We start from the raw sequence: 24,473 nt of genomic DNA, 5'->3' as shown, positions 1-24,473 counted from the left end.
TTTTCTGTCTCCACTCTGGGGCGTACAGCCAATGAGAGCCAAGTAAATGCAAAATGGAGCTCCTGGATTGGAAGGCAGTCAGTTCCCATTTTATAAGCTAAAATATATTTTCCCCAAATATAGCATACTATTTGAGCATATGAGCCTCAGTTTGTGATGCTCAATGTAAATTAGTAAGAAAAAAATCAATCAACAGTAACTCACAACAAACATCTGAAATCATTATTTCAGCTTATTCCGATCCCAACATGAGCGTGAGAAGGACCGTACACCCATGTCTCCACAAATCATCACAAAGCTCTAATTTACAGAAACAGATGTAGCTTTAACTAAATTAGATACATTTGTTTTTTTGCTTCTTTTTAATAGGCCAATAGGATTACAGCATGAGACTCTCCACCTGGCCAAACACAGATTAGCTGATCCCGTGTCAACGTCAAACTCGGCGTCTAATCAGAAACCAGACAGACTGAAAACACAGCCAATACATCAAACCTATTCATTTCACCGCTCTCACTTCATGAACCTATCCATTTGTTTTGTTTTTTTTCTTAAATAATGTTGATTTCATGCATTTCATTGTTGTAGCTCCAGGTATGTTGAATAGCAATCAATAAAGTCAGCGTGCCAAAATTAAAGCTCGACCTTCATTTAAAACGGACAACAACAAAAAATTAGGAGAATGTATTAAAAGCACGCAGTACAAAAAGCTTCCAATAAAAATGAAAGTCACAGACCGTGGAGGGGGAAGGGGGGGGGCACGAAATGGCGGCGAGGCTTATTTCCACCACGCGAGCATCAGAAATGACCTGCTTTTGCGTAGCAGGTTCCAGCCGAGCGGTGAGCTCTGGGAGACTCGGCGCTGACCCTCGGCGCTCAAGGCAGTCAATTAAAATTGTATGATCAACTGTGTCAAATGCTGCACTTAGGCCTAAAAGGATTCGAGACTGAGCAATCTTGTTCATCTGCTGTAAAGACAGTAATTTGTTACTTTCATAAGGGCTTTTTATGCACTTCTTAGCACCACGGAATGTGAGCGGGCTTTAAAAGAGGAGGAAGAAGACAAAATAACGTAAATATAAGTAACAGTTCAAATGACAGGTGTGTCTTAAAGTACACTTCATTACATAGAAAGAGCTGGAAATAGATTCAAATTGTAGCAAAAAATGTGTTATTATGTCCAGCCTTGTGTCTTGACTTTTACTTTAAATAAAAGTAGAGGTTATAAGCGGCAGAAAAACTTTTTTTTATTTAGGGGAGTGAAGGCTTACAACTCTCGTGCCTGCGAACTATGAATATTTCAGTTGCAGCTCGACTTTGCTAAACACAAAGCAGCACTTTCATCCATGGCTTTGCAAATACCTCCCCCCCACACACACACACACACACACACACACAAACATGTACACCAAGACACGTATTAGTCGAGTGTTAACTCACAGGTCAAAACGAAGATTCTGCCTCTCCTCGAAGAAGTAGTCCATGATGAATTTGCGGACAAAGTCGGGATTGAGGGTGTTGTCTATGACTTCTGTCCTGCCAAACTGAAAGACAAATCAACCAATTAGCTTTTACTATTGTTTTAGTGCTCGACAGATTATAATTGTCACTGTAACATAATGTGCATTGTTGTAAATAGAGAAAACAACATAATTTACCAAGTTTAAAGCAGTTTAAAATAAATTTAAAAAATGTATGAAAGGATAGGTGAATAAAAATATATTTTTTTAAATCCATGAATATTAGGGCCAGGACTTTAACATGACCGGAACCTTTGTATTTGCGAGTTTCTGGTACCCGCGTAAATCTGACACAAGCGACATCTGCAAACAACACATGCACAACCTGTGTTCATTTTTGCTTAACCCCCCCCCAAACAATCTGACAGGACATCGGAAATGACTATTTTTGGTACAAATTGTGCTAAAAGGAGTTGGACTGTTCAAGTGAGGCAAAACTATTCAAACCTAAAATATCCATCCATGGTGTTGGGAGGGGTACTGGTGCCTAAAATATCATCTCCATGATATCAATAGATTTTACTGACGATTAATTGGCTAAAAAAAATGTTAGCCACTTTCTGGAGATAATTCATTTAACAACTTAAACCTTTTTGATCACATATTAGAAATATAAAGAAAATGAAAATAAACAAATATTTCAATTCCTTTTTTTTTTTTTAAAAGGAAAAACATTTCATAGCTTAAACTGCAACAACATTGCCTTTATTTTAGTGAATTCTGGATCATTCGTAGCAAAGGATGCATCTGCAACAAAAAAACAAAAAAAAACTTTTAACATTGACATGTGAAAACCTCAGGCCCTTCTGCTTGACTTAACACCACACAGTGTCGGATATTAATCTATTCGTTTTTCTTTACTTTTTTTTTTTTTTTTTTGCTTAACTTTTTTTGTTGTTCAATTAATAGTTGGACAACAAAAGGTGTGTAATAGGACATTTTTTGTTGTTTACAAAATTTGAACTAGGTAAAGCTAAAATCAAAAAAAAATCTTAAATGTAAACTATATATATATGCTTGGTACAGTTTTGGGTTCTTTCAACAAATGGTCGTTTTCTCCAGTTTGCAATTCATCAATTACTAATTTAGTTGACAATTATTTAAATTAATCAATGAATTGTGGTTAATCGATTAATCATGATTAATTGATTAATTATGATTAATTGATTAATCATAGTTAATCAATTAATCATGAATGATCACGATTAATCGTTTCAGTGAAAGGGAGCCTAGCGAGCCGTTCCCCAACCCCCACTTTGTACTCACCTCTCTCCATTCTCTGTTGGCGATCCCTTGAGTGTACAGAACACAAACTGTCGGGAAGGAAACAAAGGAGGGCAGAGAAAAGGAGAGGGTTAGATTCAACTGAGAGCATTTAACAGCAGAGAAGCAACACTCTGAGGTCAGCCAAGAGGGAGTTCTTTATCCACATCCTGACGTGACAGAATCTTGTCCTAATTAAATCCAGATGGAACACCTCACAGCACAGTGATATTTCAAAGAGTTGGGGGGCGGAGGGGTGGGGAGTGAAGGACAGTATTCTGGTGGGACTACTCGACGTTTGTAGGAGTCCGTGAGAGTTTCCTGAGGATGGACCATGAGAGAGAACAGAGCCAGGCAATCAGCTGTCACTAATGTGACATTTCATTTGCATTCAAGCAGCCTTTACGGTATTCACAAACACGAGTCCTGTGTCAGCCAACATTAAGTCAGAAAATCCAGTCATACGACACACTTTTACATGTGTTACCTGGCAAAATGCTTCCAGGAGGAGAGCCCATTGTGGTTGGGAAGAACTGAGACAAAGAACTCCTATTTTACTTAAAACCCTATATCACTCTTCTTTCCTGTTGATCTTTTACATTTTTTTTATTTCATGTTTGTTTCATTTCTCCCACCGACAAGCATGACTAATGCAGACTCTGCAGATTTTATGGTGAGATTATGAAGCAAAATAAAGGGAACATGTCAGTTTGGAAATAATGCAGTTCTATAGTATAGCAGTCAATTCTGCTCGATTTTCATCTCCCTTTGGTGTTCCGTTTGGACTTTCTTCCATTGACTTTGTTGACTCTGGTTGAATTTAAACCAGGCCAATCAGAACAGAAGGAGAAGTTGTGACCGCTGAACGACGTTTTAGAGTCGTAGTCTGCCTGCAGTTTTAGCAATAGTAGCGGAAAAGTGAACGAAGCCGTTCAGTCCATGTTGGCTTCCACATATTGAATCAACATCTTGTTCAACTCAACACTTTTTTTTACAGTGCACAAAAAGCTCTTTTTCTTTTTTTTTAGCATTTTATTATCCTCTCCAGGGTGTACACTGCCTCTCGCCCCATGACTGTTGAATATAGGCACCGGATACAAGGATAAGCAGGCAGACAGTGGGTGGAGGGAGTTTATTTTGTAAGTATTAAGAATATTTTTGATGTCTGAATAGAAGTCAAAACTAGGCTTGGGCATTTGTTATACCTGCTGTCAATCATGAGATACAAGTAATAAACTTCTTATAAATTTTGATTTGTCGTTGCCACAATACATTCCAAATTATTTCCAATCAATGTATCCTACTCCAACTGATATCCTATACCTTGGAAACCATCTAACAAGATCACATCACAAGGAGAGCAGACTATCTGTGTCCAACACATTCCACCTGAACAACTGTAATGACCAACTCTAATAGGCCAAGAAAAGCAATCTTTGATTGTTCCTGTCTTGTTTTCTTATAAAATATATTTTTAAAAAACCCAGCATGGACGTATCTGGCATCTTACGTTCGGTTCAACATTGCAGCTATCAAGTTCTGACTTGGAAGACTTTATAAAAAAACTTTTGATTTCATGACATGAGGTTCTGATTGCAGAGGCAACACCTTCCGAGGCAACGTGCATCATCATTACCTGCAGCAGTCATTAATTGCAAATTTATGCACATGTTAATATATGAGCTGCTTACATACTGATGAACGGACATGAGAGAATTAATCATGGAATTATGAGCTGTTGAAGATCGAGAGCGAAAATGATCTCCAGTTTCAAAATCAGATCTGATTAATTCTATAATTTTTTTTCCTTTGAACAATTTTGATCATTTAGACTGGAGCTGATGAGCCGACATGCTCTGGATTTTACTGATAACTCGTGAAATAGTTTTGTTGGTTTTTCCTTTCAAACTCCAGCCTTGAACATATAGCTTTGGTGCAAACAAAACAAAACAAAACAAAACAACGCCCCTGTATGCAGTGTGAATGCAGAAAAATGTAAGACAGGGAAATCTTAACTCTCAAGGACACCAACAGGTCAAAGGAATAAAGCAACAAACAAGTAGGCAAAGATCTTACGAAAAGAAAGCTTGTCAAGCTGATGTCCTGGAAAGTTTTACGTGTAAGAATGTTTAAAGGAAGCCAAACTAACACATTTATGATTTGTCCGCTGTGTTTATGAATGATAAATCTCAGAATGTGTTCCAGTGTGATGCGGGGCCGCAGGTGAACCAGGTCGTTGGCACCGAACGCAGCTCTTTTCAGTAGCGCGGCTGTTGAGAATCTTAATGCATGTTGATAGAAGGGTGTCGAAGCGCATCTGACTTACAAATTGCTGAGCAGCTGCAGATCGGTTAGACTGTCCAAGCTGACCAATGGCCACTTAATTCTACAGTATGTAATTATTTTTTTTACAATAAAAAGTGTGTTCTTTTTACATATTGGTTAAAATGACCATTAAGTCCTGACAGCATAAGACAGATAATCTGTGGGGGGGGGGAAATTGAGCTCCTGTTCTCGATAGTCCTGCTGTCATCTGCAGAAATACTCCACTCCGCCAGAAACAACCAATCAGAGGCAGGAGGAGGGCCTTAGTGCTGTCAATTGTGCTAACATTCTCTCCCACTTCCTCTCTGCTATGTTACAGCAGGTTCATCACAACAGAATAATGAATGATCAGACTAGTTAGCATGGCCACCAAAGACTGTTGGTTGACCACCATTTTTACATTTAGCAGCGCGTACACAAGGTTGATTGACAGCGCTAAACTGCTCCTCCTGGCTCTGATTGGTTGTTTTTGATCGGGACCAGTTCATGTTTTTCAGACAAATATGTCAAAAACATATTTTTGCAAAGGTTAGGTACTGCAGCTTTAAGAGAATCTGTTCTCTGTAGAATACTTTGGTCACTCCTGACCAAAAGTAACAAAAAGTCAGTCTCACATCTTAATGATCCCCAAGACTTTTAGGAAAATATTCTGTGGACTAATGAGGTAAAATTTCAACTTTATCAAGGATGTGCATAGGGCTGAAACGATTAATCGTGATTAATTGTGATTAAACGTTTATTGAAATAATTGTCAACTGGAGAAAGCAGACGTCAAAACATGCCAACTGCTAGTAGAACAGCACCATCAGCGCAGTAATTAAGCCAAAATAAAATAAAAATAATTATCCGAGTAGTTAATCATCAGAATAATCAATAGAATGCTCGATTACTAAAGTAATCGTTAGCTGCAGCGCTGCATGTGCATTCCATCACATCTGATGTAAAAGTAACACCTTATTAAGAAAAACAGAAAAGAAAAAAAACCCCTAACTTTTAATCAAATATGGTGGTGGTAGCATGTATGCCACATCTGAATCTCAATGTCTTTTAATAAAAATGAGATAAAATTGAAATTCTGTGCTTAACGGACACCACCAACAGCAAAAAACAACAACAACAAAAACAACAACAACAAAAAAGAAACCTAAGGTGTTCATAAAGAAAACTAAACATTGCTCAAATGAAACAATTCCACAAGGAAGAGTGGGCCAATATCTGATGTAACAGTTACTGCAAATTTTAGGTGTTTACCTATTTATTTTTTATGGATAATTACTTTTTTTTCTTTTTTTTTTTTTTTGCATTTGGTCAGAATGGTTTGGATAGCTTGATAGCTAGTTTGGAATCAACAAGCTACTACATTTACATCATATAAAGCACTGATTGAGGTATAGCCTTTGCATTCCTAACAAAGGCCAAGAACAATATCTGTAAACAGCAGCAGATGCATGGCACACATAGTGGTGCGTTCTCCACCTAATCCCTCCTTTTCCAGATTACTCCAGGCTATATTTACTGCTACAATGTAGGCAGTACATAAGGTACATAGTTTGACAGGGTTCCTGTCTGCTTAATGCCCTTTTCCAGTCTGCTGAAGCAAACACGAGGGATGAAACACACACACACACACACACACACACACGCTCACACATGCACACGCCCACAAACATGCAAAAAAGTAAAACACTGGAATGCTGTTCAGCTTTATAAGCTGATATGAATAAGGTCTGTGAGCTTGCCGGTGGCCTGAGATGTATGTGTGTGGGGGGGAGGCTGTTTGGGGGGGTTGGCGTGAGTGTGTGTGTGCGCAGCTCTGTCGGGGCAGTCTAATGCTGTGTGACTGGGGCCAGTGCTGTCAGCAGAGCAGAGACATGGACGCAGCACAAGTGCCTCCTTGGATAAACGTTGGGGCGGGCAGGGATGCTCATCCTCCTTTCCTTTCCCACCATCTGACATTTAAAGGTCCAATCCACAATTCTGGGAGCTCTGCAGATTTTGGCTTCGCCAGCAACCGACCACACAGCTCACAGTAGCTCGGGCCGCGATAATCGTAGCTATAGCAGCGAACTGTCCGGTTGCTAGCGGAAACGCAGGAGTGAGCGATGTGAACGAGGGATTCCGATAAATCTCGAACAGGACTGAGGAGAGGCGTTTGTGTGGAACCTTATATGATATATGAGTTAGAATGGTATGGCTATGAGACGAATTGTTATAGAGTGGATTGAAATGATTGTGATTAATCGATTGTTGAAATAATCGTCAACTAATTTGGTGATCGATTAATTATTAACCTATTAAAAAAGGTCAGATATTAAAAATCCGGACTTTGAACCACCTTGATGTCAGCCATTGCATATTAGTTCATTGTTGTTGTAGTTGAGAATTTCCATGAATAAGATACATACAAAAGCAGATTTAGGACAGTTGACTTCTATGCAAAATGACAGACTGTGACCCCTGAAACCAGAACGGCTCTAAGCGACTGGGGGATATTATTTACTGGGCTCACATAAACACATCTTCTACAGTAGAAATGGGCATAAACAAAACGGCAGATGGCTTTGTTTCATACTTCAGAACACTGGGTATTAAAAAAAAAAGGAAATCCAATTCAAGCAGGCTTATTATGCATTCAACAAAAAATGGTTCATTTAAATGTTGGCTAGTCAGCTGCGAACAAGTTGAAGGAAGCAAACCAGACGACAGCAATCCGTGTCAGGATGTGAGTCTCATAGATAACAGTTTTCTATATTGAAGGAAGCAAGTTTACAAGTAATGGAACATCTCATTTCTGTAACCTGAGATCTTAGGGTGTCTTTTAATCCCGAGAGTCCGGTGGACTCTGTTTGACTGGGGACTAAAGTTGCAACATTTGTTGCATTTTCAGATACTGCAGTTCTCTGTCACACTGCACTGTGTCAAATAAAGCAAACACTTTGAAAAACCTGTTCACCTCGTCACCTGTGGTGGCGCTGCAACGAGAACTGCTGCAGGAAAGGACACAAAAACCTATGAAGCGTGACTTCCTTCTTCATGAAATGTAAATAAAAATAGTGTCGTCAGATTTTAGTGGTTGTAGGATTTCTCGTTTGTCTTTAGCAAAAGACCATGAGCCGTTTCTCCAGCTAGCGGTAGAAAGTCGCGTTTGTTATGGTTGTGTTTACCAGAATGCCCTCCGTTGTGGTCCATTCTTGCCTTTGGAGTGGTCTCTAATCCGCTTGGCTGTCATATATGCATTCGTAAACATACAAACTTAAGTCTTGGTTTGGCCAGAGTTCAAGCTTTTGCTCTACATCAGAGTTTGATTATGCTACGTTCAGACCAAACATAATTTGAGTGTTAGGAGCATCTGGTTTACATGCAAAATCTATGTGGGCGCTGCGAGAAGTCTTGCGGTGCGTTTTAAAATGTGTCTTCCGCTGAGCGTATGAAGTGTTTAGAGCGTTCAAAGCACGTCCAACGTAGCCAACGCTGCAGCTGGAAAATCTGAATCTTTGCAGATAGACGCAAAGATGTTCATGTACTGTGCATGTCATGTAGTGGTCTGTAGTTGGTGTCCTGCTAGGAGATTGAGGCACCGAGGAGGGTCAGCAGGTCGTCAAACTGGGCTCGGGTGAGATGAAAATGGTGCTCAAAGAGACCCTCAACAGCCCACAGCCAGGTTATGAAACTCAAATTCACAACACCTATGAATTGTCTTGTGAATTTATACAGTTCACTAAAGCTGCGACTCTCTCCGTAACTCATCCGCAATTGTACAAACAGAGCGGGAGAGGAAACAAAAGGCAAACGTCAAGAGGCTCCTCCATGCTTTGTTCAGACGAGGGTCGAGAGCGATTTTGACGCACATCAAGCGTCCAACTTAACACATTGGATGCGTTTTTGATGCGTTGGATGCGTTTTTGACACACAGAACACATTCAGTCTAATTTACATTCACACCTCCCCAAGCGAACCAGACTTTCTCGGCAAACAAACGAGAGTTCAACTAAAACGAACTAAAGACAGCTGGTGTGAATGCACCCTTAATGACGGTGTAGATCAAAACCTTTAAAAACCACCAGACTGGTAGTCAAATTAAAACAGCCAAGCGAGTGAGGTGTGTGTCTGTGCGAGTGTGGTCGGTACGGGGGGGTGGGTGTGGGTGTGTGTGTGTGTGTGAGGGTGATCTGGTTCCCCTCACTCACATTGAGAGCAGAGAACAGTGACGAATATGACCCCTGACATATGCAAATGTCCACTGATTCACACAGGCCAAACAGTGTGGATCGGCATTTGTGTGTGTGTGTGTGGGGGTGTGTGGGTGGGTGTGTGTGTGTGGGAGTAGGTTGGACTAGGAAAACAGATAGATCAGGAAGAAGCTTACTTGGATCAGACTTGGAGAACGTGTCTCTATCCAGCAGGTTCCTGAAGAGAACAAAGACACACACGGACAGAGAAATTAATTACACTTCTCTCCTGCCACAGCAAAGGAAGTTATTACATCATTAAAACTCTCCTAATTAGCTTCCTCGCTGACCCTGACAACTTGTTTACTCCTAATCCTCTTCTGACTTCATTAACAAAAGCCTTTTCTTCCAATCATCTAGGCAGCAACATTAAGCATACAGTGGGGCTTATGCATATTTCAGCCGTACCACAACAGAACTTCAGTACTGGGACTAGTTTTCACTCTCTTTGCACCCTTCGCTTTGCTAGAAGCAACAGCAGAGGATGCCATGAAATTTACATGGCACTCCAGTTGTTGTTTTTTTGTGGTTTTTTCCACTCTGTACACTAGGAGAAATAAATGGAGCTATGGGTCCTATTACAGTGGAGACGGACCTCAGTGCTGACAGAAGTCTGGATTGACAAGTTTGGAAGGATCGGAACACCCGAGAGATGACGGAAAGGAAATCGTGGATAAGCTCCGATTTAGGGTAGAGAGACCTGTCTGGTTGGATAAAGATTTGTGAACTTCTACCAGTCCCTAAGGTGGAGACATGAGCTCAGGCTTGAGTGGCAGCCCTTAAATTTGTAGCATTTCATAAACGGTCACTTGGGGCTGTGCTCCAGACGCAGTGCAACCTCACTGCAATCCAAGCTAATAGCAGATAGAAATCTGTTTACGGGTGGTAGCACCGATAAATCCACCCTGATTTCCTTCACTGTGGGGGATTGATGGATAAATCTTAGCTGTTGATCTTAACTACCTTTACAAATTTGTATAGCACATTTCAGCAACAAGGCAGTTCAAAGTGTTTTACGTCACCAAAACATCATACAATAAACATTACATTTTCACAATACATCATCAAAATCGTCAAGCACATACACATCAAATATTTTGGTCAATGTTCCACTTACTGCTGATATAAGGCAACTCTAACCAGGTGGGCTTTTATCCCTGATTTAAAAGAACTCTGTGTTCCAGCTTTTTGAAGTTTTCTGGATGTTTGTTAAAGATTTGTGGTTCATAGAAGCTGAATGCTGCTTCTCCATCTTTGGTTCTGGTTCTGACCTACTGGCTCTTTAATCCCGGAAATGTCTTCTGTCAGGTGACAGAAGGCCAACATTGTAACTGTCTTTATGTGTCTCTTGAGGCCCCCAGATCACTACACCCAGATTTGGCGACTGAACGTTACTTTCTCGCTGCAACACCTGAAGCTGTGTGCTGACTCAAGATGACGTATCTGAAAACCAGCCACTGATTGACCCGCCCACTGGGTCACGTCTGCACGTCCGCGTCTGCTGTTGCAAACTTAGTGACTTTATCGCTATATTTTCAGACACAATCGTACAAAACCAGAATCGGCAGGTCAGGCTTTTTAGAGAACAGTGATGGGCCAATAAACTGCAATCGGGTGCTCCCCTAGTGGTTAGAGCTAAAAATGGTTTCAGATTTTATAATCAATTAATTTTCATTGAAAAAAACTGCATATGTTTTGCTTATGCAAGTTTACTTAAAAAATAAATCAATAAAATATAATGTTCCATAGGTACCATGGATGAAGATACAGATCTGTATTCTAAATCAGGTTCATCTACAAACCAACGGTAGTATGGCGATGAGTATGGTTCAGTTTGTTCAGTACTCCCATCTGCATTCAGTGATGAGTAAACATAAGAGAAATCTGCCATTTTCATCCTGTCCTGAAAGCTATAAACCTAAAATTATTCGTCAGAAACCCAAAGCCAACCCCAACACTCTTCGGCGTAAAAGTTGATACTAAATAACTCGACGCGGAAAAGTGAGGTGTTTGAAAATGAAGTCAGAGGAAACACAAACGGTGCAGAAATCCACTAACCGGGGAGAGACTGTACGTCAGTGGTTCTTTAACGCTGCTGCTTCTACAGAAGGTGCAAAACCTCAACAAATAACAGGAAGGTTGAACAGCAAAACCACTCTGTTTAATTATTATTATTTTTAGCTTTCAATCCCCGTTCTGGAAGACGGCAACACACATGGAGATTTCTGTTTTGCGCCAACTCCTCTCACACACACAGTGTGACGTCGCCTCTGTCGCTGTGAATAAGTGATGGCGGATCGTAGCAGGGAGTCTGGGAAGAAATTGAGATTTTTGATCATTGATGGTAGTAGTTTTGAAATAGAAATTTAGAATTGGCTGACGTCAGACTGGACAAGTCAAATGACTTTACGCAAGCAGAGACCAGAAATGAGCCACTGACACAGAATCTCAGCCACACAATGTAGTTATTTTATTCTCTTAAGACATAAGGCAAGACAATAACTGCATAATTTAGCCGACTTCTTAGATTTGTTTTAGCAGATTAGTATGGAAAGATATCAGATTATCTTCTTTCAGGGTGTATTATTATAAGTGTGACTAAATATTATCATAAGATCGTCAACCAGCAGAGTCATATTAGCAGAGGACTCATAAAATAATATCAGCAGTACATTTTCTTGCGGTGCTTCATTGAATTTAAAATTGATGGTATGAATCATAGAAAAGATTAAATGATCACGCAGCAAAGCTTAATTCGTTTCAATAGAGCACAACTGCAAAGTGCAGCAAGAGAGTTAAATCAAACTTTGTGCTAATTAAATTGCTAAGATTAGATTTAATTTGTCTGCACTTATCATACCTAAATGATGGCCTACATTTAAAATAAAATATATAAATGACAATAATTACCTCCCTGCTGCTTTAAGATGCCTCCCTTTGCGGTCTGCCTCATGCATAAAGTCTTACAGGAAATGTATTAAATTGACACCTAGTTTCGAATCTTTTGTTCTGACACTAAGTTATGATGTTAAATATTATTCGTAAAGGCGATATCATATAATTCAGGACTGAGAAGTTAGTTTGAAAAGGTTTATACAGCCTTGTATTAACACCAAAATGGAAATACTTCAGCAGAAACCCCACAAGAGCAAAAACAGGAACCCAACCTGGAGCGGATTATAGTGCTCTTTCTAAACTATTTAAAATCCGTCACTACAGTGAGGAAGATTATTCAAAGCTGCAAAAATTAGCTCAATTCTAATCTTGTGACTACTGGACATCTTAGCGAATTCACCCAAAGCTCAAAGTGTGCAATACTCAAAGAAAAAAAACAAAGAGTTACATACAAGTTGCTCACAATGCCAAGGGATGGCAACCAGCGCATGGCATGATGGCATGATGGCAGAAAAAAAATGTCAGAAAGATGACTGCCGGTCCCACAGGAGTCCGTCTCCATCTCAAATTGTCTCTAATAGGATAAAAATTTTACATACAGGCCCAAATAAATACATATCAACAACAATTAACGACATGGATTGGTTTCCTGGCATGGGCCTGGATTTAAACAGAACAAGTTAAAAGTCTCTTTTTTCCCCAAGAAAAGTTTAAAGTTGCCTCTAAATAAACCAGAAGACGTTGAAGAGACGAGACTAAAGTAGAGTTTAAGCTCAAAGAAAAATCCATCACAAACACCTGCAACTAAGTTTGAGGCATGGTGGAGGAGGAGTGATGATTTGGGCTTGTTTTGCAGCCGTAGCTCCTGGGCACTTTGCTCTCTTTGAGTCCTTCGTGAACTCCTCTGTATGTCAAATGCTACAAGGGCAGTGTTATGTGTTGTCATTTTACAACACAATCAAGTAACTTTATGCACTTTAGTTGTTAAAAAATGCAATATGTATCAACTTAAAAGAAATTTGACTTTGTGATTTAAAATCTTGACATTGGGCCTCTGTCTCTTTAAAAACTCCTGCTCTTTCTGAAGCTCCGCTCTGCCTTCAGAAAGTCATCACAACATGGCTCCTCTATTACCCCTTTATTGTTTTTACCTGTGTTTCACTGAGAAGTAGCTCCTATGAAGATCTCAACAGATGCGCAGTTCCAGGTGTTTGCTGCTAATTGCTGTTGGCTAGTCTGAAGGAGCTGAGTGGGGGAGTCGCAGGGGAAGCTTGGAAACTGCAGCTCCAAGGAGGAGCTGCGTCTAGAAAGTGAAGCTAGGTCCAGCCAGGCATTTTGCACAGCTGCATGGTTGCCATGGAGATTAAAGGATTTGCCAAACATTCATGATAAAATGAAGGCAACACTCCAAGTATATTTCAGGTAAGGGAATAATATTGCAACACGATGTAAAGCTCAAATAATTCGATTTTACATAATACTGTCCCTTTAAGACCCAATCATTTAAGCTAACTCCTTTTCAGTCAGACTCTCAAACTTTGGTTTTCTGACAACAAAGGCATTACAATGTATAAATGAGAGCATTAAATACAAAATAAAGCATTAAAAATATACGTTTAAAATGTGAAAGAAAACCCAAAGCAATATGCAAGAAATGCATCAGAAACTTTTGGAATGAGAAACTTTTTTGTCAAAGTAACGTCAAGACAACCTGCAGGACCAGGTTGTCAGGATGGCAACCAGGGCACCAGTGATGGCAGAAAAAAAATGTCAGAAAGATGACTGCCGGTCCCACAGGAGTTAATGTTTCCCACAATGACGGAACTGCTTCAAGATTTCAGCCGTTTCTCACACCGGCCTTCACAAACGTCATGCTGGAGGTGGCACATATGGAAGGATTTACAAAACACTGTTTGGACACAGCTGGAGAAGCGTAGATGAGACTGACCTGTAAGGAGCTGATAATCTCAAGAGTACGCAGGTTTGGAACTCATGTAAAAGATAATCAAAACAATCTAACATTTTAAGATATGACATGCTGAAAATTCCTGATACTCTTCCATAACACTAATGGAAAACCCTTTTTATATTTGCAGACCAGTACTTTGCATGTCTCTAATGGTGTTTGAGATGATTTTTCTTTAGTGATTGAGGTGTTTTTCTCGTTTGCTTGTTTTTTTTACATACAAAAAGGTACCACTCTGAAACTTTAAATTTGCACGTTTGCACACAAGCGACATCCGCAAACAAGAGCAATGGATGACAAAACCTTTTCTCTTCATTTCATTTTTGTTTCAAAGGACAAACTGAGGGGCGCTGGAAAAGACTATTGTGTTCAAGTTGTCCTAAAAGGAGTTAGCCTATTAGCAGCGCTATCCAAGCCTTAAATAGCATCTCAATGATAAACATGTCGTAGCAGCACAGACGTTTCCTTTAACACCTGACAGCTGAATAACCTAAATGATAGATTAAAAATAATTGTAATATCTAGATTTATTCAATAATTTAGCAACTAAAATAGATTCTGAATTGAAAATTAGGCGTATTTTGTCCACATAAGGCTTTTGATTAAAATGTTATTAATTGCAATCAACTCAATTAAAATTACAGCAGACAGATAAATTAAAATTACTTTCGAGTCAGAAGAGACATATTAGTAAAATAAGAAGAGTATCTTAAACCTAAATCTGCCAGGGGTGTGAACGTTTTAGTGTTTAATTGTGTTTGTGCTAACAGAACTACTAGCAGGCCTCGACTCACTTCATGAGTCAGCAATAAGAAAGAGACGGGGTAGAAAAGCATCTGGGGGGGGGGAGTTACAAGATGAAACCCGCTTCTGACGTAATGTACTTAAGGACTGATGGGAAAACATCCTGACTTTGTGGAACATTTTCTGTGGAACCGTTTCGAAGGTTTCGGAAAGTTACACACCCAAACTTTAATCATCAGAATCCTTTGCATCTTTGTCAAATATAAAACGTGTTTGGTTATCGGGAGCATTTATGAGTGACTAAAAAGCGAAAACAGAAGAAAAAAATCTTTGTTGGGGAAAATACTTCGTCACGCCACTGTACTGTAGAGTTTCTGATGGACGGTTCTTTGCAATCCTAAAGACAGCAATCACAACAGCTTGACTACGTCCATATTGTGCTCTACTGCAAGACCCACAAAGATGTAGCAGTAGAAGGGGGATAGAGAGAGCGAGAAAGAAAGAGAGCTGCGGGGCGAGCGCTGGGTCCTGTCCTGTGTAACAAGCGGCGAGCTTTCTCAAACCGTTGATGGCTAGTGATGTATCTAGATCAGGCACTCGTGTTGTGCTGAGCCCTGTGTTGCCCAGATGGTGAAATGCCACGCTCTGTTGCTTCCCTGTCAGACAACGCCCACTGGCCCTTCTCCAACTTTCAGACCTTAAATACATGACAATAATATTGAGGTTCCGTTTTGGGGGGGTTTTGTATCGCCGACGGACAGTCCAGGAGATTGTGTAGGAACGATAAGTGGGAGACGTCGGCAACTGCCAAAAGGGATAAACGCCCGAGACAGAGGAATACTCAAGGTTATTATAGTTACCTAAAAAAAAATGAAGTTGAGAAAACATTTTGTTAACTGAAATAAATGAAAACTAACTGGAACTATATCGTGCATTTATAAAACTAAAACATACTGAAATTGCAGATATGATATCCTCTGTTTTTGTGATTATGAATGTATCAGTCTTTCGAATTGAAGCACACAAGCAGTTTACAAATTACGGCACTCCAGACTCCTCCTAGTGGCACAAAATGGCAACTGCAAAAGTTGGCAGAGACCGCCAGAGTCATTGGGTTGTTCAACAATAATAAAAAGAAATTTTTTGAAAATTATATCTTTTGTTGAGTATTCATTATTCAATCGATGTACAGACACATTGCATCTTATTGTTAACATCTGGAAATTTCAAGCATGTGCAAAACGTCTGAGGGCAAAAAGACGATTCGGCCATCCGTAGCCGTGTTTACGCGGTAGAACACTTTTGTTACAATAAGACCTGGAGGAGTAGGTATTATTAGCCTAGTGCAGTACGCCACGGCAAAGAAAACATAATGCAGGAAAACAGTTGAACAACTCAAAAACCTTTGTATCTTCTTTTCTCTTGCTCTCTGCGTTGGCTTTGCTATACCCAGACCCGCTGCCGTAGCAACTGACTGACAACTGCTCCACTAGTGTATCAGGATTCAATAATAACAAACGAAAACTAGAAAAAACACACTATAAAAACGAATTAAATTGAACTGAATTATACAAAGAAAAAGTCACAACAAAATAAAAAATAAAAACCCAAAACTATTATAACCCTGGGAATACTGTACCCAGTTGGCTCAGTATGGTAGGGTGAAAGGAACAAGATATTAAAAAGGAAAAACTGTGTGTGTGGGAGGGGAACCTCCCTATGATTCATTTGCACTCGAAGGCTTCCACCTGGCCCTGACAGAGACGACTCACACTTTAAAAAACCCTTTCCTCCACGGGCAGCCTGGGAAAACGTCGGGGCGGTGCGAGCAGAGTGCCTCATACTTTATCAAACATTTACGTTAGCGGTCCTTCCTCAACACCAGAATTACATTTGAAGTCCCACCAGAAACATCGCGGCCACCTAAAAACAGCAACTGCAGCTTTAAATACCTAGGCGAGGAGATGGAGGGGGGGACTTCCAATCCGTCAGGGCAAGATGCATTCATGTGCTCTTTGAAAAAAAAAACAAAAAAAAAAACAGAAGCAGCTATGCTTGGCTTTGAATGGATGGAGCCAGAAAAATAACTATCAAAAAAAGTTTAAAAAAGAAACGAGTGATCAAATATCAAATACGTGGAAAAGTTAGGACGACTTATGACAAACAGGGTATTTTTATAGCATATATAGAAATACAAAACTGAAGAAAATAACTTCAAAATGTCTGTTTCAGAGCAAGTGAGCAAGATTAGAACATCATTACTCAGAATTTTGAAAGCGGTTTGCCCTGTTTAAACCTCAGACATTTAGTTTGGTGTGTTTCCTGACTGAGTCTGGTAAAGTATTTTGAAAGGTTCTCAAAAGCGTTTAAAACAATAAGAAATTTATTTTTTTTTAAAGTCTACCTGTGGAAAACATTTAAAATATGCCCAGGTCTGGCCGTCGAAGCAAAGTCACCCTGAAAGCGGACTGCAAGATGCTAAAGGAAGTCTCCAAAAATCCTACTGGGCATGGACCACACATCTCAGAAAAAAATGGAGAGTCCTCCCATCCGAGTTGGAGGTTTGGACTTAGAAATATTCCAGAGTGTCATGCCTCTGGTAAGGCACAAAGCCACCAGTGGATGAGAGTGATCCACCGCTCTCCTCCCAGACTGGAGAGGGTTTGGGTGGTCGCTCCATGTCAGCAGTCCTCCTCTCCATGCTGGATGTTTGGCCAGTAGATGGCAGCGTTCGCTACATCAGAACTTGCAAATGTTGCTGTTGGAGTGACATTCCGGGTCTTCCATAATGAAAATGGCCTAATAACCCTTCTGAGGTTGAAAGCCAGCAACATTTGCTTCTCTAAGGTTGGTTACTGTTTTCTGTTGCTTGTTGTGTTAATACACAGCAGCATGCTACAGAGCAGCAAACCGAGAAAAAAAATCTCAACAAGTGGAAATGCACTTTAGGAATAAAGATACCGTAATACCATATGGAATCCATTAACCAAAATAAAACAACATTTTGCATTTTGCAAGTCTAAGAGATTTCTGTACGTCTTTTGTATCGTAAAAGTTCTGCATAAATCTGCATTAAATTTCCCCGCTTCCTTCAGCGGAAAAGCATCAAACACAGGACACTAATCATCGTGATGCCTTCAAATCCCCGCGCTGCAATCAGAGAGATGCGGGTAAGTGGCTATGCAAAAGATGAAAGCCGGGGGAGCGGAGAGGCACACGGGGCGAGGCGGTCAGTAACGTAATGGAGCCGACGCGGCTCTCTGGGGTAACCAGGTGAAGCTCCAGCAGCAGCGTGGTGCATTAATTACACCAAATGACTGCTTCAAAAAAACAAAACAAAAAAACTCATTAATGTAACCACTTAGAGTGACTTCTGCTGAGCCTTGAAGTGGTTCACAATTCCCAACTGGGGCTGATCAGATCTGAGGACATTGTTGCTATTGCTCTACTCCAGCTCTGTGCTAGCATTTTATTTGTGTGTATAAAAGTTATTACTGGGTCCAAAGACTTGCAAACCCATGTTTTTTGGGGGGAGTTTTTTTTTAATGTTTCAGTCTGATACGGTTTGGCAAATTAGAGTGGTTCTGGTGGTCAAGTTGATTCTATAAAAAACACAAAGAAAACAATCAGTTTGATTTTCCAAAGCCACCAGCTGCTTATTTTTATAGATTCGACAGTAACTATAAAAACAAAGATTTCAAAAAGATTTACCAATTCTACTACAAACTGTAAATGTAAAGATATCTACACTGTTTTGTCCTACTTTACAATTAAGGCAAGTATCAAAGGAAGCAACAAGACGACAAGAAACAATGAGCTGAAGTTATTTCGAAGATAACCCAACTATCAATCCATAGGTAGACTGTACTCACGTCGTTTTAAGACAATGCTCTATGTGTACAGTCTGTAGTCATGTGACTCCACCCCATCTAGCCTGGTAAAACTACCTCCTTGTTCAACACTTTGCTTCATCCAGACGGTCTGGACTCTATCGAGAAACAATTGCTTCCAGGAGATTTTCAATTTTACCCAATCGCTAACGTTTTGTCTGTAATGCACCAGTTTGAAGTTCGACTTTGAAGCTAACTGGAAATTGTCTGCACTGTAAACAAACATCCTCCACTGTGATGAGGTTAGAGCCAATCCAATTGTGGTGGATGTTAATGCTAATTCAATATTTGGATGCGTGGCCAACATGGACCGAACGGCTTAATTCACTTCCTTCACTGCCTTTGCTGAAACAACAGGCAGACTACAATTCTGTCATCGTTCACAACCTCTCCCTCTGTCTGCTGATTGGCTCGGTAGAGAATCTATCGGGGAAATTCAAGTGAATGGGAGAAAACTCAGTGTTGATTTTAATCAAGCATAATAGCACAGGATGGCAATACCCAGGCCAATCATACGTATAAAGATTTGCCTATATTGTGTGAATAAGAAACACATTAAATGCTTTATGACACCCAAACAAGTTTGTAAGAGGGACAGCTCTAATTTTGGACTGTGTTTTCTCTTTTGAACTACGTTTCTCCAACCTAGAAATCTTTAATGAAAATTCCCTTTCGATCCCAATTACCCTGGCTTTATCCTATCAATGTAAAACTAAACCACCAACATTCCTACGCAGTTCAAATTCCCTTTTTCCCATGAATGAAATCTTTTCAGCTCCTCTTTTTTTTTTTTTACCTTCCTTTGGGGAAGCGCAGCATTGGCTGCGACACATCGACCAACCTCCCAACATGTCAGACACCAGCTTCAATGCAGCCACATCGGAACACCTCAATTCTCAGAAGGAATACACTTCCTACCTTTTGTTGTCCAAAGGTCACAGCTACCCACGGCTACCTCTGTGCTGTGCACCACTCAGATCAGTAGACAGCACCTACGTCTCTCTGCACAAACATCCGCCTCCTAACCCCCCCACCACCCTACACGGCCTCCCAGACCCCACGGATTGCAAGGGTCTTTTGATCCTGCGGCGCTAAATGCCTGCCAAGGTTGCTGTTTACTATCCAGTCAGGATGTATGAAGCGGCTTTGAGTGTGTGGGACCAGAACTGAAAGGCGCTCGTGGGTCGAATGGCTACGTGTTCGTGTACAAACAGGCTGGAGTTAAATCAGACCGTTAGCTCTGCTTGGTTTCGACTAGCAACGAGCCCTGAGATGAGTCTTGATTCATTGAGTGAAGGAGGACGGCGAACGCCTTAGAGGTTCACAAAGACGTCAGAGTGGGAGAATCACACCGCCCACGAGATGGGACGGCTAAGAAATATTAGTGCGGTTGTTAGGTGACAACTCGAGAAGCTAAAAATGTTTCTTTCCTTACTGTAAAAGAAAAAAAAAAAGAAGCTACGCGGAGGACGTGTCTGTCAAGCAGCTTAACTTGTGCAGGTGTGTAGAGGAGAACGCTGGCATCTAAAGTAAACATGTCAACTGAAAGAGAACTGAGAAGATGAATAATAATAATAAAAAAAACAAGTGGAGACTGAATGGTGTTTCACAGCCGTGTCAAATGAAATGATTCATAGCGTTACTAACCGCATTCAGGGCCAGCTCACATTCACGGTGATTGAAACTGATTCTGTTGTTCAGTGCTCAGCGGCTGGTAGCTGCACAGTGGCTTTCCACACTTTCCAATGTCCTGTTAAAAATCCGAAACATTTAAAGTAAGAAAGCAAAGAAACTACTGCCAAAGCTTAGTAAAAGGTGTTTAATAGACAGAGAACCTTTTTTTTTAAAAAAAAAACTTATTATAAAAGCTTAGTTGTAAAAAGACAAAGATTTTGTGTCGCACTTTACATTTTCCATTGTAGGAAAATCATGTCGGTAATAATTTTCCCTCTAATTAGGAAAATTCTCCATCTGCCTCCACCTGCGCTGTACGGGTCACGTTTGTATCAATCTTGATGTTACAAACTGCTAGGGGCCGCAACAAAAAGAAAGAAAAAAAAACCAAGTCCAAGTGCCACAAATGGCCCTCGGGCCGCACTTTGAACACCCCCTGCTTATAGAACCTGACTGTAAGAAGGTTACTGAATCATTTCTTCCAGGTGTGTTGGACCAGAGAAACCTGGAGTTGGCTAGATTTCTACTCTCAATCTCTCTCCAGTTTAATTCCCAAGAGCTCGAGCTGCTACGTGTCTCCTCATAACAACAATGCATCGCCTAATGACTGTGTGACTCCAAATGCCTTTGCATCCATTAAAACGGCTCGGCCGCTCTTTGCCCATTTTCCGTCGGATCCGTCCTATTAGCTGTCAGGAGGACGTGGAAGCCCGGGCTTATGCATTACGCTCACATGAATAAAAGCGGCATTTGTTAGAAAACTGAGATGAGTCACAGCTCAGATAAACATTTCTCCTACTATGCCTTAAAAAAACAAACAAAAAAAAAACACCCAGATGGCGCCAGCTCCGTTTCACAAAGCAGCGTCCACACTGGCTCTCTCAAACCATTAAGGTCGTTACCAGGCTGACTTTTTCTGCTCAGACGTTTTCAGGATGTTACCGCAAAGTGATGATTCACAGATTTAATGTCGCTAGAAATAAAATTTACTTTAAAATCTTTGATCAGCAAACATGTCACACATGGCTTGCAGTTAATATTTGTGTGTGTGTGTGTGTGTGGGGGGGCGGGAGGATTGTTTTAAAAAAAGAAAGGCAAAACTTATACCTAAACTACGGTGATTGAACCACACAGAAATGCAGGCCCAACAGGAATACAGTTTGGTTTTTTTAAGATTGTGTGAAAGTAACATATATAAAATAATATCTCCGTCAGTCGCTCAGTTCAGCCAATAAAACAATAAATGGCAACAAATGTTCCCCTGCTTCCAGTCCTTGTGATAATGAGGATATCATCCGAGGCTGAAATTGATTCAGTAAATCGTAACATAATATAGATTTTTCTTTTTTCCTGACATGTTGTGTTTAGAATAAGACAATTACAGAAGCACAACACATGCTTTTAATTGTAGGATCAAACTCTTAAAGGAAACATGAAGTTGGATAAAATGTTCGTGACAGATCAATTGCGATTCTCCTCGGATTCTTTTCTTCTTTCATTTCTTCCCTTCGTGGTGATTTTTCCCCACCGCTCTCTGTGAGCTCCGGCGTCAGTCAGTCTGCAAAATCCAAGGGAAACCCGTGCAAATATGTCACGAAATCTGAAGTTTAACAGACTACAACGTTCTGTTTGAGCGCGTAAAGGTTCAGCAGCAAAATGCTGCAACTGTTGCGTTTTTGTGCCGCTTCCAGTACGGTGGCAGACACAACCCAGAGGCAAATTTTGTCCCGTCACATGACTTTGATCCAAGTCTGCCTTAGAATCCAGAGCTACTCTGGCTAAAATATTATTTAGATATGCTGAGAAAACACGCGATCACAGCGACGATGTGACCGCAGCAGAGCGCCATGTTCTTGTTTTCTTCCTTTCCTGTCAAATTCAGTTCAAAATTCACTGCAGTTTCTCACTCGGTCTCTGGGAGCTTTAGCAGATCAGCTACTAAACCCTATAAAGGTCTGTTGTTGGGAAGAAAATTATGGATAACCTGAGTTTCTTCATGAGACTGTCATAGAAAAACAGAGGCTTCTGCAGATCACTGTGATACGGACTGCTACAGGAGATCCTTCCTCCCATCACCATCTACAACACCTATGTGAAGAATCTCGAATAATGAGTTGCAACAACATAAAGTTCTGCTTTGAGATAAATAAAAATATGTTTCAGTTGAATAGATGAACTAAATATTGTCCAGCTCTAATCATAACATATTTTATGTAGTTATGTTGCTTTCTTGAGCCATAAAACCCTGAATAATAAATAAATGTGATTTATTACCCAGCTTTAGCTCCGAGGCTAACTGTATTGTTATTCACCAGTTCCATACGGCCCATAAGTTTTTTCGTTTGGATCTCACAGGAATCAGAACAGTTCTTCATCACGCCTCTACATCTCCGACCCAAACTGGACAGGAAGTGTTCGCAATGACCAGAACCTGATTAGACTCTTCCTTTTTTTATTTTATTTTTTTTCCTTTTCGGTTCAAACTGCAAGGTTTTAAAAAGAGTCTCATATTTTTATTAGCTTCTCTCCCCGATTTACAGTTTTCCAAGAAATTGACAATCGCTCTTGCTTTTCCTCTCTCTTCGTTTTCCAACAGTTATCAATTTATTTGCCCGGCAGGGGGGGGGGTGTAAAAAAACAAAACAAAACAAAAAATGATCCCGTCGACTAAACAATTTAGAAACAAAACTCCTTCATGCAGCAGCTGCGTGTTTTGTGCATCATCAACACCTCACCGAAACAAACACACATTCGGACTGATGTGTGTTTCCATGCGACCTCCTCAGTCTCGATCCTGCTGTCAGCAACACATCGAGAATATCTGCACGCTCAAAAAAAAAACAAACAAACAAACAACCTCTTTCCTCACATCCAGCGGGTCATGCAGACCGAAGCAAATCTTCCAAAAATGCTCATTTGCATCCATTTGCCTCCACAAGCCACAAACCTCTCTCCTCTCTCCTCCGCAGCTACATAAAGGCGTTCCTGTAGTGATGCGTTTACTCGCACTGGGAGTTCCTCCAACACTCCACGCATGGCTTTGCACTCACCTGCAGGACACAGTCAGCTCAACTTTGGTGGCAGGTATCGCGGCGGTGAAGGGGTCCGCGTCCCCGATGCACGCCATGTTCACGGAGAAGCCCGCTCGGTCCGTCACAGGTCGCCCCTTCTCCGGAGCCGGAGCCGCGGCATGAGAGGAGGCGGGAGTGGAGGGGGGGACAAAGAGAAGATTTTTTTTTTTTTTTTGGTTTTGTTTAATTACTTTGATAAAAAAAAAAAACAAATGTTGTAACTAAGCCCAAACGAGACCGGTGTTTTCTTCTGGAAGCGCGGAAATAAAACACCGGGGAGAGAGAGAGCGAGAGAGAGAGAGAGAGAGAGAGAGAGAGGGAGGGAGTGGGGTGAGGGGGGGGAGAAAAACACACACACACACACACACACGGACGCGGTGATGCAGCGCGTCTTTGTGCGCCTCCGAGCTCCGGAGGAGAGAGGATGGAGGGGAGGGGAGGGGCGGGGGACGGGAGGACCCACGTGCTGACACACATACACGAGCACGAGAGCGCGAGACCGGAGACGGTCGAAATTCCCCGTATCCATCTATCAGAGTCTAAGGCTTGTGCCGGGGTACGGGGCCGTCAGACTCAGGGGTGACTGCTTGACAAAAGGACGTGAAATGTCACAACACAATTTTAACTATACTGCAAACATGGCAGTCGTTCAAAGATTTTTTTTTTTTTTTTTTAATGATGTTGTTATAAAACAAATTATTTATGTTTCAATTATTTAACCTTCCAGGTCATGGCGCAACACTGAAGAGGAGCGGCAGATACCGCAGGGAAGTCCGTTAGACTGTCAGTTCCCAACATCACAGACAAACCACACACACACACACACACACACGCCCACACCCCCCCACACACACACACATATAGATAGATAGATAGATAGATAGATAGATAGATAG

The 24,473-nt window shown here is 40.9% G+C and overlaps 1 protein-coding gene across 1 annotated transcript in view; it reads right to left on the bottom strand.

Moving 5' to 3' along the window:
- The window catches only part of LOC116708316 (copine-8-like), a 94,921-nt gene extending 71,048 nt beyond the window's left edge, over positions 1 to 23,873 (bottom strand). Inside the window, exons 1-4 of the mRNA XM_032546215.1 lie at positions 23,557 to 23,873; positions 9,475 to 9,515; positions 2,787 to 2,833; positions 1,441 to 1,544 (exon numbers count right to left, since the gene is read on the bottom strand). Of these exons, the coding sequence (XP_032402106.1) occupies positions 1,441 to 1,544; positions 2,787 to 2,833; positions 9,475 to 9,515; positions 23,557 to 23,633 (269 nt within the window). The 5' untranslated portion in view covers positions 23,634 to 23,873. The remainder of the gene's footprint in view (positions 1 to 1,440; positions 1,545 to 2,786; positions 2,834 to 9,474; positions 9,516 to 23,556) is intronic.
- Between the last annotated feature and the right edge of the window lie 600 nt (positions 23,874 to 24,473).

The sequence above is a fragment of the Xiphophorus hellerii genome, chromosome 2 (genome assembly GCF_003331165.1).
Source record: "Xiphophorus hellerii strain 12219 chromosome 2, Xiphophorus_hellerii-4.1, whole genome shotgun sequence".
In the NCBI taxonomy this organism is placed as follows: Eukaryota; Metazoa; Chordata; class Actinopteri; order Cyprinodontiformes; family Poeciliidae; genus Xiphophorus; species Xiphophorus hellerii.
The sequence above is the reverse complement of the archived record's forward strand: the minus strand, read 5'-3'. Positions and strand labels throughout refer to the sequence as shown.